This window comes from Phalacrocorax carbo, chromosome 2, assembly GCF_963921805.1.
Source record: "Phalacrocorax carbo chromosome 2, bPhaCar2.1, whole genome shotgun sequence".
Taxonomy (NCBI): Eukaryota; Metazoa; Chordata; class Aves; order Suliformes; family Phalacrocoracidae; genus Phalacrocorax; species Phalacrocorax carbo.
The window spans coordinates 111704242-111725543 of record NC_087514.1 but is presented as its reverse complement, the minus strand read 5'-3'; the positions used below and the strand labels follow the sequence as shown (position 1 = coordinate 111725543).

Here is a 21302-nt window from a genome sequence, read left to right as displayed (position 1 = left end):
TGAGTTTGTTTGACGCTCTTTTCCAGCCTCAGCTAGTAATCATTAAGGTCTCTTGAGGGACTATGTATTTGGTCTTTAGATGGAGAATTCAGGGTCATAGTACACATATTCATGTGTGTGCACACATGGACGTGCAACCCCTGGGGTGCAGTGAAGTGCTTGGTCAAGGTCAACTTCTTCACTGGTCATTGCTGCACAGATTTGTCTGCCAACAAAAATTACAGGCACAGCAAACTGAAGATCTGTTCAGGTAATATGAATGTTATCTTATTTAGATGAGAAATAATTATGTAATTAAGTAGTTACTTTAAATTTCTGTCATAGGTTCATAGGATAGTCATGTCCTTATCAGACTTCTGTGTATCCTGTGGCCTCAGAGTTGAGACTTCTCTGAGGCTATCCTGACACTGCACAGCTTGGCCATAGCTTTATAAACATTCATAGAAAATATACCTTGCAGGTACTCCTTAGTTTTACAGGTTTTTTCCCACTACAGAAATAGCAAGATTATTAGTATCTGAGTTGAAGTCTGACATCTTTCTGTGGACTCCTGGCTGATTCCCAGCATTAGCCAGGTGTTTTTCCCAAACACTTGGTCCCTTACCTTAGTAGTAATAGCATGGCAGAGGTGGGTGGGTGGAGAAGTAGCAAAGTAGGTGAGGACACACAGAGGTTAGTACAGACAGCTCACCTTAGTTTTTAGCTAGTTTCTGTGCAAGTTTTCCAACCTGGATGGATTCTGGGGGAATGCCACTGCTACACTTCTAGGGGTAATTGACTGCAATGTTTTAAAGTTAGCTTTTACAATACAAGTATTTGAAGTCATAAGATCAGCTGTATTTGTACCAAGCAGGGTACAAAGAGTGAGTTGTTACCTTCAAGAGTGTGAACTTAGGAATATTTCTATAGACCCAAAACAATGGTGGGGAATTTGGGTCTCTCTCAGCCTCCTTACAAGGCAGGGAGAAATGTTTAAGTACTTAATTTGCGTGTCATCGAAAAGCTTAAGCTTTGAATTGAAATTTTGTTTTCAAAAAATGCTCACCATGTAGCACTTGACTTCTGAGATCATGTAGAAGGGTGCCTCCACTTAGATTGGGAAGCCACTTCTGCCTTGAAATTCAGAGTGACAAGCTTTAGCTGACTTGGCAAAGAGAGTGATATTAGCATCTCGTAGGTAATTACAGTTTAGGTTATGGAGGGAAGAGCTGCTTTCTTATAACTTATATTTGGTATGTTGAAAAGCTAGCAAATATGGCCCAGAAGTTTGTAAGCCTGATTAAAAGCCTGTTGAAAACCAGGCTTGTGTTGGTGAAATGGTCTGTGGCTGCGTCCCAGGAGTGTGGTTGGGGTTTTTAGAGGATTTGTTTGGGGCTGGGTACCCAAATCACATGAAAATTGAATGGAGTTGGACAACTGGCAGAGGCTGTTTTTTGTCCCCTTCTAGACTTTCAGTAGCTAAATCCTAGCAGAAAGTTTTGCATTTGATTTAATAATTTTATTTTATTTTGGCTTCCAATTTACAGCACCTGATTTTGTTTAAAATACAGGGTTAGAGTGTCTAAAGAGGTATGTGTAAAAGCAATAAAGTAATTGATATATCATACACATTCATAATCAGCAATTGGGAAATGAAATGTATTTATCAGATTGTTGGTCGGATTTTATGCCTGCTGACTTAAGGTTGTTTTCCTTTTTTTAACTTTCATCTCTCTTGACAGTTTGCTCTGACTTCACCTTTTTCATGTTGGTTCTGGTCTCCTGTAAGCTTGCCTACCCAGGAAGTTGTACTTCCTTTCCTTCTGACCAACACATGGCAAGCATTTTCCAAGAGTCGTTGTTCGTTTTGCTAACGCATTTGGCAGCTCTGACATTGCAAAGTTTCATATAATGCGTCTGTTAGATTTTGGCTTTTCTCATCACAGAGAATTGCTTGTGTTCTTCTGCTTGTTTCATTAATCTTTATTAAGTAAAGATGTAAGCTGTCTTTAACTGAATGTTTTCTTTTGGCAATAGAACAAGTCAAAAGGTGTTTCTCATTAATTTGTTATTCAGTAGGGATAGCCATCTATCTGGATTGAATTTGTGACAATGTTTAGTCCCTATTTGTAGAAATGCCTATGTTGAACATATTTTTCTATGTTTTGCTCAGAATATCCTATACAGGCTGACTTTATAATGTCATTTGTCATGTGGGAATTGAGCTACAGGGAATTGGTCTGTGTTGACAGCATGTCTCCGTGTTGGTTTTTCCTCTCCTTTTAGTACAATGTGTTTTATATTTGGTCTTATAAAGTTTTATCATGCTATCAAATCATGAAGAAGTGCAGAAATGATGGCTTTTGGTTTTCTCTAGCATATGATACAAATATTTTGGACAAAGGTCATAATGAGAAATGCTGACCTTTTTTTAATGACACAGAAAATCATATTCAGACTTTCCTGTAGCAGTTAATTACAGGGGCATCATTAGCTTGAAAGCAAATTGTATTGAAGAAATGAGAGTAGTAATTTCAGGTGTTGCATGAGTTCTTTTATCTCCCTTCCAGTTCCTGTACTTTTAACAATTTTTTAAGATTTACTTCTTTCTCTGTTGTCTTGTGGAAGATACAAACTGTGTTTGTGACCCCCTATCCGGGGTAAAGTGTTAAATTTCATCGAATACAAATCAAATGCGCAACAGCCTGAGAAGTGAAGAAGTATTTGTGTTAACCTTTTGAAAAATTCTAAATAAATCTAAGGTAACCTACATAAAAATATTGGTTTTAGGGTGATTGTCCTTTAAGTGATGATACTGCAACACGTTGGTGTTTACCCCAGATGCTTTCAGGCAGCTCCTAGCTGAATCAAATTGTTTTCGTACACATGTTAGGAATCCGGTTGTCATATTGTCAGTAACTCCTAAGCAAGGAAATGGGGTGTCCAAATGTGTGTCCAGTACATGTCTTGGAATAGCATAGGATCTACAGACACATATGGAACTTTGGCTGGGACAAAGTCGTTTATTTGGTCGGCCTGCTTTCTTAAAACTTACGAAGAATGTCTGCCATAAATGTAGCTAAAAATCCCACTGTCATCTAGCAAAAATGAAATAAAGCTATGTTGTAGCTGACGTGGTATTATAAAGCTAAACCTGGAAAGACCTATTAGTCTGTTTTTCTAACAGTTCTTTTTGGAAACAGTTTTTGCTAGCGCTTTTAGATTTAGTGTGACATTCTTGAGCATCTGGCAATTGGCAGCTTTGCTAATAACACTTTTGTGCAGTCTAACAGCTTTTACTCTTATTACATTTTTCCAAATCTTCAGCCTGACCTTTCTCACTTCATAATATTTATTTCTGTCTGTCAGAAGAGAGTCATTTAGGGTGGATTCCAAAGCAAAGTATGTTTCTTTTATGTGATAAATATATTGACCGCTTTAAAGTGGATAAACTAGCAGTAGTTTGTTATGACATGTTACTTCTTCTCAAACTTTTGTCCCATATGATGCCTGAAAATATTATCATTTTTCCTGTGGTATGTTCCAAAGCTTGAGTGCCATCACATGGCACTTGTACTCTAAGCACAGAAATGATTAGCTTCATTGTGTCAGAGGTGACTTCTGCATATCAGAGTAATTGGCCCCCTTTCGTCAGTGCAGGAATGTCACACCAACCCTATAGAAGAAACTAAGATTTATTTCCCATTGAAGAGTGCCTTTATTTTACTAGGTCTCTCTGATCCAACTAGAAAAATCTGGGGGAGTGAAACACTTTAAGTCCTTCCCTTTGTCAGGAATTGTGATGTATTAATAATGGCATAATTTAATCAAATAATAGCAGCAATCTCACTCTTAGCTTTAATTGGAATGGGTATATATTGCCAATATTTATGGAAAATTTGTTTCAATTCATTTTACCAAATGAATCTTCAATCCTCATTAGTGTCTTGCATAAAGTTACTTCTGTAATGCCCCCAGGTAGTGATGAAGGCCTTAGTGCTATTATAATTTACTGTTTATCTTGAGATAATTATCTTTTGGTTTTGCTAGATAAATATATTTTTAGACATCTTGAGCCTTCTGTTGTTGCTCTGTATCAAGATTGGGCCATCAAATAACTGGAGGTGTTTTTAGAACAGCTGTGACCTGGATTGTTCCATGTTAGCTGACTCATTTTATGAAACTGTCATATTCCCCCAAATATGAAAAAAAAAAAAAAAGAAGATACAAGAACAGAGATATATCCCCTTTTATGTCACATTAAGTATGTCACATTTTGAATATTCATACATTGTATGTCATGCTGTGGACTAACAGAGAGATGGTGGAGATGTTAGTTAAGAACATCCTTTCAAAATTCTCAGCTGCAAGTTTATCTTTATCCACTTAGAAAGTTCTGAAAAACAGAGGATGCTAAATATAGCCAGTAAGGTCACTTCCTCCATTCTTGTCTGAGGTAAGGATACAGGATTGCTGGTGGCAATTGTGAGGGACACAGGATTGCTAGTGGAAAGCTGTGGCATTCCCTTATAAATGCCTGCCATAAAGGCCCGTCTTCCCCTTAGGCTGATAGAAAGTAGCCAGTGCAACTTTTTCTTTCATACTTGTCTCATACCCAGTTCATTTTTCTTGCTCACAAAAAGGCAAAGACGATAGAGGTACACTTACTTATGTAGAAGATAGACTTGGCTGCAGGGTCAGGAAAGGAAGATTTAGGTGTGACTATGCTGAATAAGCAAATAGTGCTTTAGTGGACAGCTAGAGTGAGTTTGTGGTGGTTTCAAATGCTTGCTATGCAGATTAAATACTGCTTTGACAATGACAATTTTTAGGAGGCACTTGGGGATCTGACTGAGGGTTGTGTGTCTTGTAATCAGTTTGATTGTGAAACTGATGTACATTTTGCAGTAGAACAAAACAGCTCATACTGCAATAATTTTGCAGGATGTGGCAGGTATAAGAATAAATTGTGCCTTTCCAGTGCAAGGTGTAGAATAGGGTTTTGGGGAGTCGAATTGGGGATTTGGGGGTGTGTGTGTGCAATTTTCTTTTGTTCTTTCCAGATTGTTTTACACAAATCTAAAGCTTTATGTGAGATTAGGCCTCTGTGTAGCTCCTTCTGCAGCTGAAATGATTTAGAAAACTCTGTTTTATTAAATTAAGTTTTAAATTCTTTTGTCTCTCCTGTGAAAGATATTGTCTCTAAATAAAAATATATTCATTGGTCTTAAGGTACTAAAATTCTCTACAGGTAGAAACCATTTAAATATTGACTGTAGCCTAAGGAGATAAACTCCACTAGAGGGCAGTTCAGAGCAAGAGTGTAATCAGTTGCCTTGTTTCATCTTCAGAGACCATCGCTGTAAAGTCTATTCTTTCTGTATTCATCAGGGATTATTTTTTAGAAGATAGCCTAAACTATCTTCTGCTGTATCTAAACTTGCTTAAGACACTAACTACATTATACTAAACAGGAACCTATATTTAGGTTTAAGCATGTGTAATTGCAAATCTACATTTTTGCATGTTGAGTTCAAGTGTCAGAGAACACAGTGTATTTGGACAAACATAAACTTCAGGTGGCATTTTTGTATCTTTAAGAAGTTGTTTTACATTGTATATATAGACACACACACCTACACATATGTATGTGTAGATATTACAGTTATGGTGAGATCTGCATCAGGCTGAAGATGTTCTGAATGTAATTTTGTGCTCTCCATTAAACCTTTTGTATTTGTGTTCATAGTAATTTCTAAAACATCTGCACTGGGTTGCTCCATTGACCCATGTAGTTTACTAAAATAATAATGTTCAGCCTTTGTTTTTTGTCTGGATAATGAGATCTTTCATTTTTAGGAATAGCTATTTGTCACTTAACTCTTACATTTAGAGATGGCTACCTCTTCTAGGTGTTTTATATGTCCATAGTTCTTGGGGCAAACCATTTCCAATGACAACAGATGTTTTCCCAACACTAGCTTTGCCAATTCAGGTTAAAAGCAGAATTATATATCTGTTTTTTTTCTTGTTAGTCTATTGTGACCTGTGAAAACTGATTAAACACTCCTTAGAACCTCTAATTTTAACCAGAAATCCATTAAAAATAGCTTTTGTTTGGAAACCTGTTACAATTTTTAAAATCCTTTTCACACATTATATTTCTAAAATACCACTAGAAACATACATGAGTTATCATCTTTCCTGAATATAGTGTTTGAGGGATGGGAGTTTGTCCTTACCAGAAGAGCATCACAAAGCATTTTATAGTTGTTCTGTCTACATACTAAATGCTAATTTTCAGATGTTTTCTGTTTATGAAAACATTTGTGTGAGCAGACGTGTTGAGAAGTCTTTTCTGTGTTAATAATTGAGGTCAGTACATAATTTCTCACTTACTTCAATATGCTTTTCACTATTCAATTAAAGTTGTTTTGAGTATTTTTTTTTTATTGAGCAAGATCTTGTTTTTGAAGTGGCCCCACACATTTAAATGGTTTTAATGCTACAGTTCATTCCAGTGAGATAATGGTATATCCCTAGTTAGAGCCCTTCAGAACATTTTTGGGTGGATCCACCATATTTTATTTGCTAGTCCTGTTATGTTTTAAAATGAAAACACTGTTATTTTCTGTAAACTTGAGTGTGTAAATATGAAAGGAAATGTCACCCGTTGCTCTTTAGGGTCTCATAGTTAGCTGTTGTCAGAGACATGATTTTGAATAAAAGTGGGTAAACTGGTGTGGTTTTTTTTATTCTCTCTTGAAATTAGTGAAGTCAATAAGATACAGATTTGACCATAAGAAGAGTGTTGAATCCTTTCTTCCCAAAATGTTTGTTTTGAGGCTACATTGACAAAGTCATTTGTCATGTTCCTGAAGTCATAAAGCTGCTGGCTGTAGTATCCTGATATTCCCGTTATAACTAAGCTATAAAAACTGCTGGCTGTAATATTGTTGATATCCCCCGTGGCACTGAGTGTAGAAGTTGAGTTCTTCCTTAGCTTTGACAATGTGGATCTGACATCTCCAGAAAAATATCAGGTAATTAAGATAGTTTGTGGTATAGTGGGGAAATTGGTATGGCTAGTGGATATTGTTTTGCTTGATATAATTTACTAAATACTAATTGGAGTAACGAAGTGCTTTAACTATAGTTTGAAGTGATCGTTATTCTTTTGCATTGTACACTAGAAGTAATTTATGAATTTTGTGTATAACAGTATTGGTACAAGTGGAGGAACTAAGGAAGATTATCCCCATGAGTAATGATTTTTAAATGTGTGCTGTAATCAACAAAGCCGATGTTTAGACTGTCACGTCTACCAAACAGGCTGTCTGTATATAGAGAAGACTATTCTGGGAGAATAATTAAAAGGAATTTAGGAGATTCAGGAAGTTTTATCTTGCAGTATATGTTGATATATTTTTATTTTAATACTGTCCTCACAGCTAAGGGTAATACAGAAATGTTGCCTTAGAAGTGCCAGCTGAATTAGGAGTCTTGTCTGTGACAAATCTCCTATTTGCTCTTGTAATTATGCGATTTCTCCTAGTGATATCTGAAAAGGAAGAAGAAAGCATGAGAATAGCTTTTGAATTTGCTACCTCTTTGAGGAGGAGAGACTCTTAAATCTGATTCTTGAGGGCTCTGATGGTTTCCATTAGTTCTAATAATAGCGATCAAAGACGTTGCTCCTTCCCCATTGACTTCTCCCCTTTGTGTTGGTCATTGGTTCCATAAAAGAAAACTAGGCTTGGCTCTTTGACCACTCATTGTGGTCAAATGTCATTGCATTGGACAGGCCCAGTACATCAACTGCCTCCAATTTAATCCATAAATTATTAGGTTATACTGTGATTGACAGGCAGTAATCCCCAGCAGGGGAATATGATTGATATCTGGATTTGTAACCTTTTCAGTTGATCCTGCAAGAACTCCCTCAATTGGAAGATTTTGTGATTGTTATTGGAAGAATATGATGAGTTAAAGCTGAGAAAAACGAGAAAGCATCCTTCTGGCTATAGCTGTTAATTCTAAGTTGATTCTATAGCTGAACAAATCTGTATTTATGTAGTTCCGTAAGTTTTTTTGTATTTTGAAATGTCATTGTTGCTAACTTTTGGCAAACAGATTGTGTGTACTTGCTAAAGGGCCAGCCTTGCCCCCTGTTGTAATCAGTGTTTTATTTTGAAGGTAGCTCTGTTTAGCTGTGGAATAAAGTAAAATAAACCATACTGTCATGATTTTAGTATAGTTTGTGGTATTTGAGATATCTCTATGGCAGAGTGCAGATATAACACAGGCAATATGGGCCCTGCTGGACAGCCATTGGAGGTCTGTAGAGATGCCATAGAGCCTCTGAAATGACATCTGAATTCTACCTCAGTTGACCTGGCAAATTAAAAAAGGAATTCTATCCAAAGCGAATGAAACAGAGCAGGGCCATGAACCTGTCTAGAATTAAGATCAAACACATCATCAGCCTGCACAGGATAAACCCAAGCATTTACTCTTAAAAATGTGCTGGAATAAATAGAATACAATACCATTCACTTGTTGTACAATCCGGACAACCTGTGAACAAAAGCTGATGAGAAATACTAGTTGGTTCCTTTTTGTACTAAAATAGTAATATGTGTTTATGTTGTACATGCCCTCGATTGAATTGTTAACTGTTGTCTTTCTGGTTTAGGTTATGGTCAGACTGGTCCAATGGTTCAGAGAGGTGGATATGACTCCATTGCAGCTGCTGTTTCTGGTCTCATGCATATCACAGGGCAGGAGGTATGGTGCTCAGTTTATAAATTTAATACAATCTTTGTGCCATGTACTAGAACTTGATGCTGCATGGAGCAGGTTAGCCTGTGCTAACACGTTATACATGCCCTCCCGAGTCCAATAAGAGGTCTAATCTCTGGGAATCTAAGAAAATGGTAGTGCTTACATCCTTCAGGTATCTTACTCCAGGCTCGCAAAGCCCAAGGAACAGAAAATGGAAGAAAAATTATATCCTAAATCTCCAATGAATAAATTGACAACTTATGCTAACCTGTTAATGGCCACTTGTAGTCACTTCAAGAGCTGTAATAGACACATTGGTGACACCTGGATGATAGAACCATACATATATATGGGAAGTCTCATCCATGCTTTGATATCGATATCCCCTCTTTAAAAGAGGGAATTGTGAAGCCATCCAGATAACTCTGACAAACTGTCTTTTCAAACATCCTGCCTGAAAATAAGCAGGGAGATGCCGTTACTGGTTCTGGAAAAGCTTTATGTGCTGCTATTCCCACGGATATCCAAGATCTTTGGTAGTTGCAGTAGTGTGGGAAGCATTACAGAGGTAGTTTAGTATCTGGATTCCAGGGATAGAATGTGTGTCTTCACCTCACAAAAAAGCTGGCCAAATAGGTGTTTACTTAAGCTGGCTTGAATCACCTACAGATGCAGGGAATGTGGTCTCCAAATGTCACGTCTCAAGTGAGATAGTGTTACAGGTCTGTTCTATGCACCATAAACACTAGTCAGTCTTCTGTGGTGGTGCTCCTGGTACTCTGGAAGCACTAGTGCAGGTCTTCAGAGTATGACACTTTTATACCCTAGATAAACGATGAGTTCATCAAGTTTCTGTAGTGTCAGATATTCATGTTTGAGTAGTTTGTTAAAATCTAACCATGCATGATCTGGTCATAACTCTGCTGTAGGACTGATATTCTGCCAATAGGCTTGTTTTCTGTTGAGAACAATGGCAAGCATCAGAAATATGTGCTTGTGGCAATTATTGTTACCAGAGTCGTCCTTTTTATGAGAAAAAAAAGTAAAGCATTGTTTGACTAGGGAAACTGAAACATCTCATGCCTGGTATTGTAAGACTGTCTGCCCATTGCTGCCATGTCAATGATACCTACTCATAAGGTGTCCCATCTCAGAACACGAGAAGACATGAACTTGAGTGCAGTCCTTACAGGTACTTCTCTTCAAGTGTAAAATATAAAATGCACATATACACTAAGCAATGACTGATCACAGTAACTGTAGTGTAAGTAATTTTTATATTCTGACCCTGTTGTCTGTAGGGTGAAGGTTAGTATTTCCAATACAATGCCAGAAACTTCATGTCAAAATATACCAAACAAAAATAAACGGGAGTATAAACTTCTAGAAAGGGGCAAATGTTGTTAGTACCACATGGATAAAGGAAGGTACGTTGAAAAATTGGAAAGAACGGGACTTTTGTAAAGCTTTTCAATGATACGTGAAAGACAGAAAACACAAATTTTTTACTGAATAATTGCATGTAAGTTATATTATGAAAGTAATAGTCCTCAGTGGCCATTATGAAGACTGATTTTATTAAAAGATTGTGTTAAGATCTACACTGGAAATCCAGATGTTCACGTCACCTCACCAGGACTTGAGGCAATGTAATCATAGGAATCACTTAATCATTGTTAGTAACAATTCCGTCTGTTCACTGGGGGCTTTTAACAATTCATTCAAACTTAGTCATTCCCTTGCATGATTAAAATAAACATGCTAAAACTTGTGTCTTATTTTTCTTTATTTGAAGTTGGTCATATATTATTTCATCAGTTTCTCAAAATCATTTTCTGATGTATAGAGGGACAGTTTTTTTTAAAAAGACTGAAGGTGGTCAATGACTCCAAAGCAGCAAATGTGCCTTTTGTTGTTGTAGTGAAAATTTACTCAAGTGGCTTTAAAATCTTGTTGTATGCTTGTTTGAAAGTTACTTTACAATAACAATGTATATAACGCATGGTTTTTAGATATATATATTTTTTTATGTATATATAATATACATAATAGTAAAATCTTCCATGTTCTACATTTATGTTCATGTGACTGGGTTGTATTTAAAATTCCACAAAACTAGCTCTGAAAAAAATAAATAACCTTGCTTCAGTCAGAATGTAGAAAAGTGGCCAAAGTAAGGAAGAAAAAAGAATCTTATTCACTTTTTTCATGCTGTTTTTCCTTATTAAAACTTGAATTATTAATTGACCATATAACATGGAATTCATATACTAAAAGTAACATGATCATTTGAAGCATACCCTAGTAAACTAGATTATAATTTTTTTTTCCTTAAATAAGATTGAAAATGCCAGTCTTATGAACTGGAGAGAGAAAAAAAAGTTAACAGACGATGTTTGGTTTTGTATTGCATTGTTGTAGCTATAGATAATCATCATAATAACATCAGCATAGCAATGCTTTGTGGAAACTTCCTGTCAGTAAACAAGCTGTTGAATGTGCTTGCAGGATGGTCTTAGAGGTATCAGTTGATGCAGTAGACAAATTATAATGAATTCTAGCAGCAGCAAAAAACCATCTACATACATCACTGATGTGCTTAACTTTGAGGTATTTTAATACATATTTACAGCTCCTTACAAAGCATTTCAGTAATAGGATACTAAAATGATGTCCTGTGTCTGACATTTTTAAAATGGATAGAACTAATAGAATATATATTCCATTTTAGCTTAGAGAAATTTCATATTGTAAATTTTAGTTTGTTCCAACCATCTGGCTACTGATTTAATGTCTCAGAAAGCAGTTTACAGTTGCAGATCACATAACTTTATTGGGTACTGAGGCTATGCCTCCAGTCAGCAAAGGCTTAATATTAAGCCGTGAAATCAATATATTACCAGCACAGGATTTTGAGCAAAACTCAAACCTTCATTAAGCCTGTCACAAATAAAACATTCATTTTCTTCAATACTTTGCATTTCATATAACACTATAGTTTTTGGGGCAGTGAAGACTTCACAGTTGAAGAGATGGGAGTTTCTGACTGAAATGTGTGTATTTTGTACAAGTTATCTTTTTATTAAGGAGATAAATTAATGTAATACAAATGTGGAATGCACCAAAGATACACAATAGTATCACATTTGGCACACAGTATAAATCTCTTGAAAGGGAGACAAGATCATATGCTTTATACATCTGATTTTTAAGACCTGAGAGTATATTCTTGCATAAAGAAATTCTGAAGGGCTTGCTTTTCTTCTTTTTGCTAGGAAATAGTTGTTACTGAAATGACTTAATGCTGATCACTCTGAAGAGCTTCTGAGCTAAGTTGTGAACCTTGAAATCAAGCTATAACTTCTGCAGTATTGTGAAGTTACAGGCACAAACAACTGCATTTGTGCTAGTGTTGTTTTCTGGTGATTGTACAAAACCAAACACATCCAGTGTACATTACAATGCTATCTTTAAGCCTTGTTTTCATTTGTAGAAACCTGCATGGATTTCAAGCTCTTACACATGTACTTGATTACCTCTATATTAGATATGTATGACATCTGTGAAACTTGAAATTCTAGTGTGTTTATGAAAATTTACAAGTAATAGTGGGGAATCTGTTTTGTGTAAAGCTGTACCACAGACCCATTTTGAATGAAAGTACTTGCTTCAGGCCACATTCAGTTTTTCTTTACATAAATTAAAATATGCTAAAAGGACAGTGTTTACACTGATGACACTTTTATTGTCCTGGATGACATAATTTATACGTATTTCCTGGTTAAGCACCACATTCAAGTTTCATATTTGATGAACAGAAAGCTTTGACTTAATATATTCAGATACATCCCTGCCAGATGAATATCCCTTTGATGAAAATGTCTATGACTCATTAAGGCAATAACTTGAAATTAATTAAATAAAAACCAATTTGGATACAAATGCCCTTCCATCTCCAAGTGGATTATTACATGCAGTTTTTGATATTCAGGGTATCTTTATGGTGGTGCATTCTTTCTTGCTGAAGAAACATTTTGTTTTACTGGAGACGAGAGAGTAAGACATGATCAGGATCTACAGTACCAGAGGGGCCATTCTTCAGCTTAAACCAAACAAACTGCAGCAAATAGTACACATAGTATATAGCTCAGAGCTGTTGAAAAATATAGCCATTGCTGGTTCATATTAGCTTCAGCAGCTATTTCCCATCCATAAAGACTACTGGACTTAGAATACTTTTATTATGCGTGTCCTTTCAGAACAATTTCCATTTTAAATGGATCATTTTTATATTACTGACATAAATTTGGGAAGAGAAATTATGTCAAAGGGCAAAAAATACTCTGAAAAGGAAGCTTCCAAAATGTGTTGTGTCTGTCTCTGGGCCAGAATGTGTTGACAAATTGTAAGGAATTTAGCAAACAACAAAAATTAGGAATAAAAGTGTAAACTGGTGGTGAGATTGAGCAATAGCAAAGCACAGTGATTAAAGAAAAGGTCTGCTGTACTAGAGTGAATTGTCATCTTTTCAAATGAGCAAAGGGCATAGAGTCATAAAATAATTTTAGGTTGGAAAAGACCCTTCAGATCATTGTGTCCAACCGACATGTCCTCGTGTTACCCCTAATTAGGGTTCAACCCAGCCCTTGAGCCTCGATGGCAGCTTTGTTTGCTTAAAGCAATTTCTCTCTGACTCAGGCTACATTTTGTCCTTCTACCAGAAGAGTAATATCACTTTTGGATGGCAGGGGTGGTGATTTTTGTTAGTTTTAAAATTTGCTTGAATAAAAGCTGCTCTATAGGTCCTTACTTTGCTCAGGGAGCTAATCTAATGTTAGCTACACAAAAGCACAAAAGTACTGCTGTGCTGTCAGAAGCTCTGTCTAAAGGAAGGTATTTCTCTGTGTGTGTATAGCTTTATCATTCACATAAAGCAGATTCACATCCCTTGTTCTGCTGGATAGAGATAAAAACATGGATGAATCCATTTCGCAGTACTTAGAGCTAGACATCCTGTCACAGAAAAGCTGGTTTATGACACAGGTGGAAATTAGAAGCTGATTAAAGGGTGAAAAATGGCATGGGTCTTGGTAGAAAGACCAAGGAAGAGTAAAAATGGTGTGGAGTGCTGCAGAATTATAGGTTGTAGAGTGTTTGGATGGTGTAAAGCCAATGTGTTAAAAATAACATAGCAGTATAGCGCTAGTAGTTTGTAGGAGTATTCTTTAAGGGGAAACTGTGAAAGTATTTTTAGAAATAAAGGTGAACTTTCTACTGAGGCAAAGACACTGTTTGCTTTAAAACATGAAGTAGTTTAGTATTTGATGAGGAACGTGCTGGCTGGCATTAAGGCTTGAGAAGAGAACAAGGCTTGTAACGGTCTGTTAAAATAGTCCTGATTTTTGTATCTTCCACGTGTACTTTTCTCCATCAATGGTGAAAATACTGACACTTTGAAAAGAGTGAGAAGTGTTTTCAAACTAAGAATGTTGCTGCACATCTGTGTGCAAAATCTTAAGTCTTTTTGATTTCTTCTCATCCCAACGTCTTGGCTATAATGAAGAAAGAACAATTTAACAGACTGAGAACTTGCAGCAGATAATATGGCAGAAATGTGTGTTTTGTTGTGGTTTTTGTTTTGTTTGGGGTTTTTTTTGTCTTGTTTTTTCATTTGTATTTCTCAGTGATAGATCTGAGGAGGAAAAACTTTCTCATGTGCTAATTAGTTTTTTCAGTAGTCCTTTGTGTATAAAAATAATTTCCTTTCCTGTTTTCCCCAGAGTTGGGTACAAGGAGAGTGGTAAATGGATGGAACCTTTGAGGTACCCTTTTTCTTGGGAAGCTGAAGTAGCTTAGCGTAGAGTGTGGAGAAGGAAGAAATAAGAGATTCTTCAAAAAAGTTCTTCCTAAAGCAGTGTTCACCTTAAGTATGTGTAGTTTATACATCATCCTTAATCTCTAGGCTACAGATAGTCACAGACTGATCCTTACTACAGTTCGAATGAGAGTAACTGGGATTCTTTTTTTACGTTTTCTTGTATTTGATACAGATTTTATGATTTTGTTTAGTCACTTTTATGATATGAATAAAATAGTAGCCTCTTCCACCTTACCTAGAAAATATTGTACTACAGTAGTTTGTTTATGCAATTGGTAATGAAATATGATATTTTTCTTAAATAATTTTTACTTTATGTAAAAATTTACTATATGACTTGATATCAGACTTATGTAAATCCTGTTGGAGTGCAAAAGAAGAAAAGCATGGTGAAGATAAGTTTTCAATTCTGTACATGAATCCAAGATGCTTTTCATTTTTTTTAATTTTTTTACAATTATCAGTAAACAGCTCACCTGCAATCTCAAAGTATGTTTGCACTTAACAGTTTAGACATGACTAATGAAAGTAATTCTGTAAATTCAATTTTATTGAAACTGAATTGAAATTTAGTTTTCACTGGATTTTCTTGTCTCTAACAGTATATCTTTTTTTTTTTGCATTGGTGAGTTGAAGCATTATGTTATTAGGGCAAAAAGTTAACATAATAAATCATTCACAATTTGCAGTCTTCAGCATCATGAAGTTACAGTACTGTGTAGATACCGCAAGGATATCTGATTTTCAGTGGTAGTTTTTGTACTTCAGTTCATTCAAAGGTACTTCTATTTCTTGCAGTTTGCAATGCAGAAACACGTAAACAGTTTCAGATGAGTCTTGAATGTACTATAACAAAAGGTAACATTTTGCTTCTGCTTATTTTCTTCTTTTTTATTTTTTTGTTTGTTTGTTTTGTTTGTCTTGTTTTGTTTTGGGGTGTTGTCATCTTTTTCTTTAGGATGGTGAGCCAGTTAGAGCAGGAGTAGCCATGACAGATCTCGCTACTGGGTTATATACATATGGGGCAATTATGGCTGCTTTACTTCAGAGGTATAAGACGGGGAAAGGACTGCACATTGACTGCAATCTCTTGTCATCTCAGGTAGGAGTTTTAAAAAAATTGCTTTTAGCTGTATAGATGTTTGTACCTAAGAATACCATTTTGATATAAATTAATGTAAATTAGCACAACTAATGACAACAATAATAATGGCATTAGTGACAGTTTCCTTATTCTGCCACTCTGGTATTGACCATTTTATATGACATGGTTATAGTTACTACCGCATTACATTTGGTTTTCACTTTTTACAAAGGACCTCCATGTTCATTGAAAACGGGTTAATCAAGGTTTATAATATCTCTGAGATTGTAAGTAACAGTTGTAGTAGATAATTTGAGACAGACAAGCATAAATGGTGAAATCACTGTTGGAACGGAGGCCTTGGCACTGGGTGACGTTACTACCAGAGCGGCTGAACGACTTGTGCAAAATCACCCAGAGTAATCAACTATCACCCAAGTGTCAAAGTAATGTAATCCAGGAGGCCTGCCTTTTGACTCTGGGAAATAAAGTAAGCTTGAAGATGCAGCATTTTCTCTAGGCACATTGAAGAGAAATCTCATCAAAATTATAAAGACAAAGATGTTTTGATTATGAAAGGTATGCTATATACCACAAATAATGAGAACTTTAAATTGCCTTTGAACATTTAAACGCCACTGGTGCAATGATTTATAATTCACAAAAAGAAAGTGATGCTGGTATGAGCTGCATATGATTGGATGATACATTGTCTTGCTGATGTAGATACCTGCTCGTAGCAACCAGGTATATGGTGCGTAGGAATTTTTGTGTATGTTTTAAAATGTATGTCAAAACTGTACACAGTACTAATCAAAGCTACTACAGTGCTGCATTATTTTAATCTTTATTCAACTGTATTTTTCTTCACATTATACCTGTCAGTACATCTGAGAGATGATAGAGCACCCATTGTGCAAAAAGTTGGCTCTGGTGTGAGCAGGAGGTTGGACAAGATGACCTCCAAAGGCTCCTTCCCACATATATCATTGTATAATAATGATTGAGACTGATGATTGAGGTTGCTCTTGTTTTAATAAGTACTGCTTTTGTTTAATACCTACTGAAATCAGATCTGGAAAGAAGGGGAAGCCCTTGCTTAAATCAATAAAGAATTTTTCATTTGTTTCAGAAATGTTTGTAAGGACTGAAGTCTTCATCATACCTATGTATATTTGTAAATGTTGTGTCTGTGTTTGGAAAATGTAATAAGCAGTTCAGAAAAATATTTTAAATGTATGGTAAACATTTAATAAATGTTTTTTATACATGTGGAAGTTTTTTTGGGGGTTGTTTTTTTTATGGCAGCTTCTCCTTGATATTTTTAATTTGTAATTTTATTAAAAGGACTTCTGGTAGTTTCTGTTAATTTCCAGAGTCATTCTGTTGGTTTTTTGATTCCTGTTCCACTGTTTTCTGGCTTTTTTTAATGGAGATGTCTTGATTATTCGATATTTTATGAAATGCTGGAAGTAAGAAGAATTAAAGTTAGGTGTTGCTGTAACTCTCTTCTTTAATTTCACCTTACTTTGTCACCTCATTTGTCTTTAGAATCTTTTTTGTTGCTTAGGATAAGACTTGGTTATGCGCAAAAGTGTTCTCATATTGCAAAATTTCCATCTGAAGTTCCACATCATTTTCCTTTAGGCCACTCACTGGCATACATGAGAAAAGGAATGAAGGCTTGGATAGATGTCAGTGAACAAAGAATGATATGTGATGTTTGAATTCTACGTGCTTAGCTGAAGAAGTGCTAAATGGTGAAGGGAGGGTGTAGTGAGTTTTTAAAACATTCACTCATTCTGTGCGTCTTATCAAATTATAGTTGTCTAAAAGTTATTAAGAATACCATACATGCACACTCTTATTGCAAAATAAGTGTTTTTATTTACTTCAATGTTGGGTAAATTAAACTGAAATAAATTAGTATTTTGGAGTAGAGTATGGTATAAGCTGTTATTCAGAAAACAGCTATTTTATTTTACATAACCCTGTCACATCAGTCCAAATTAACTTAGGGCGTTGGCCCAAGACTGTAATGAGCACATTTGTTAAACTGGAAAAAATATTGATGGTTAAGGTGCTGAGGTATGAAAAACAAACCCATGCTATCAATCCCATTAAAAAAAGTGTTAAAATAAAGGAAGAAAAATGTAACTGACAGCTGAGTCTCTCTGAGAACATCTAGTTTTCCTGGTTCATTTTGTTTCTTTTTGCAAACCAAAACTTTGGATACTTCTAAGTCTTTAACGATTCACGTGTTAAGAAAGAGTAGCACAAATCTAAAAATGAATGTAAAAAAAGAAATTGCTCTTGCAGTGCTTCTGGTGCTAATGTTTTTGTTTGTTTGTTTGTTTTAAAGGAAAGTTAGACAATTACTGGGATACAATCAGGTTCTTGGAAGATCTGTGCTTTCAAAGGGATTATGGATTTACATACCAAGCTGAGATATCTAAAGCTAGCTCTTCCTCATGTGATGAATGTTTAAAAAGGATGGCCTTTCGAAGTCTCTTATGGATGCTGCCAAAACAATAAGGAACCTAAAGTTGTAGACTTTTAGTTTGTTACGTTCTTGTTGCAGGTGATTAATGGTGGGATCTAGAGGTCGAACAGATGCATCATGACAACTTTTCCTTCAGTGTGCGTTTCACTAGAGTGTAGTAATTTTTAATGAGAAAAAATGAATCTTTTTTTCTGTGTGTAAAACAAAAGCTCTGCTAAACCATCTTCCTATTAATAGTGTTATGACAGCAGGGAGCTGTATGAAACTTTGGGCTTTTGTCAGTATTTCATGCACTGAGCTAATATAGCAGCAAGCTTGCACCTTTTGTCCATCTATTAATCTGAACTGAGAATTGTGAAGCTGGCCTATACATATGCCTTCATTGGGCAGTGCTGATGACTTTGACTATGTCAGAAAGGAAAAAAAAAACCCCAGGGGTTAAAGCACGTAAATAATTAGAAATACCTGAAAACTGCTTAGTTTATTTTATAGCAAAAAACCTAGTGTGTACATGTCCATCTCTGTCTGTGCTGTCACTTTTCTGTATGCCTTATAGAAATGTAAAATTATTTTTAACATATGTTTTGGTGGGGAGAGGCCTGGAGGATACTTTTGATATTCATTTCCTCCACAGATATGATAATGACAGAACATTGAACTGAATTCAACTGCCAATGAAAATGATCTGAAGCTCTTTAAACAAATATCCCACTGACTGGCAAGTTTGTTTAGTATTTAACAGGCCTGTGTAGAACCAAATAATAAGTGAAATCCTGTTCTCTTAAGAAATGTTATTTGTAGAGTATCTTAAAAAGACACCTCTCTCTCAAATTCTGTATATCAAACATTTTTGGTCTATAGCTTTATAGCAGCTTATTACTGCCAAAGAGGATTTCTATCTTCACAAAAAAAAAATAAAAAAAAAATCTAGGGTTTTATTGATGAGATACAGTGACCACTAGGATGTGGTTTTGCAGTGAGCACTAACTTTCTATATCTCTCATCTATAAACTTTTAACCCATATCATACAATTCCTTTGAAATTTTTGACTTTTAGATGATTTACAGTTGTCAGCTCCAGACCTTTCAGCATCTAAATAGTATCCTTTAGATGATGCTAGTAAATAAGAAGGAAGTGGGTTTTGGATTTGGTTCCAATTATGCAATTGTGCCTTTTCTTCTGTTGTGGCTTAAAAAAAATCTCTTGGAAGTTTTAATATCCTTCCTGTATTTAATTACAACCAGGCTCCAACAAATACTGTAATAAGTTGGTTTCTCTTGGATTGAAAATCTGCAAGAAGTATTTTACATTTAACATTTCTGCAATTTTGGAGTGTATTTTTTTCCCCAGATTCCACAGACAGGGTAATGTGGTTAATATTGTTTGTATTATATGATTGTTCATCAGACAGTTCTCTGCTTCTGATTACTCTGGTTTAGTTTGTATTTACCATAACAATCTCTTAATCTTCCCAAAATTTTGAAGTGACCCTAGAAAAGCCTAGCAAATTGATCTAAATTATTTCTTATATTCCATCTTTCTGCTTTAGTTTGACAGTTAATTTACTGAGATAATGGTGAGGTTTAGAAACTATTAGGGTTTTGTTTCTGCATCACTTTTTCCCCCAAGATGATTGTGTTTAAGGCTTTTCTGTTTAAGGTGCTTTCAGTGCTCTCTATTCAGGCTATCATGACATGTTTTTTTACAAATCATTGAGTATAGGTGAAACAATTACATACTGCCTGTAGGATATATAAGGCACAAGATCCCTGAGCAGTATGTTGTGTGAGAAACATCAATCTTGGAACTCAAATACTGTTCAGGTGTCTTGACTGTCATGTTGCTTTTCTGCTTGCTGAGAGTTGCAAGTTAACTGAAAACAGAAAGAAAATCTGCTTTTTTAGGGGTTATTGCTGCTCGTGATTTTGGAGGCTGTCTAGGAGGACTGTTACACAGTTGTCTTGTTTTGAGTATGGTCTAAATAAGCAGTTCTTTTTTTACAAGCTTATAAAGCATCGTCTTTGCAAAACATTGTATTCTTAATCTCCGTCATGATAAAAAATAGTGTCGGCACTGTATGGAGAAGTTGTCTTAGCTCTGATATGGAAAGATAATAAAATCTGAATTAAGGTGAATGTTTCTTTAAATATATACTGTGCATTACACACTTTTCTTGGCTACTCATCTTGATAATTTCCATTAAAAACATTGGTATAACTAAGAACAGAACTTAGTCCTTGGGGTTTTAAGTAGCCAGAATTTTATTGAATAAACCAGAAGACGATACTAACATGACAGCAGCTCAATTTAATATTGGCCTCCGTGGAATGTGTGTTGTGATTTCTAATGATTAGTTGTGCAAAAAGTTATTGGTAGATCATGCTCCAACTGGATCTTGGATTTCTTTACTCTGTAAACAGAGTGCGTACCCAGATTGCAAGGGACTTTCTTCTTTAGCTACTATCTGACAGTAAATTCTGTGCTTTTTTTGTCTTGCATTAATGAAACTAAACCTGAATGGGTTGCAGCTTCATTTTCCTGTGTTGAGCTACCTCCGTCATCAATTAGAGAAAGACCAGGAAGGAGATAGGACAAATATGCCCCTTTAATATATGTTAAAGATAAAATGGCTATCTGGAGTGGGTAGGGGAGAGAGTTTGAAGACAAAAGAAGACATTTTTAAAATGAATTTATTATTCAGATGACCTTTGAATAAGGGTGTAATTCTGGAAATGGAGTCAAGATGTTTGTTGTCATTTATTACCAGCAGATCATATTTTGGGATCATACAAAGTATTAGGAGAAAAAAGTTAACCTGGGTAGTTCAAAAGAAATGGGGATGATTTAAGCAACTGGTAGCAGAATAAGCACTTATAATGTACCCCAAAAGCTCACCCTTACCTCTAAACTCATGGAAGCCTTCAGAAGTCATTCTGCAAATTGGTCAGATTTGGATAGGGTCTTTCAACACCTTATGCACTATTTATTTATGTAAATAGCAAGGAAAAGGGCTGTAACTTGATGGAAGAAGTTTTGTTTACTCTTGTTTAGGACTTCAAAACCTTATATCCAT

General features: G+C 35.5%; 1 protein-coding gene across 3 annotated transcripts in view; it reads left to right on the top strand.

Moving 5' to 3' along the window:
* Positions 1-21302, top strand: part of SUGCT (succinyl-CoA:glutarate-CoA transferase) — a 332529-nt gene that overhangs the window by 31436 nt on the left and 279791 nt on the right. For 2 of the 3 annotated variants that reach the window (XM_064443854.1, XM_064443855.1), the window contains exons 7-8: positions 8675-8766; positions 15600-15743. In XM_064443854.1, the coding sequence (XP_064299924.1) occupies positions 8675-8766; positions 15600-15743 (236 nt within the window). The remainder of the gene's footprint in view (positions 1-8674; positions 8767-15599; positions 15744-21302) is intronic. The other variant, XM_064443856.1, reaches the window with a different exon arrangement.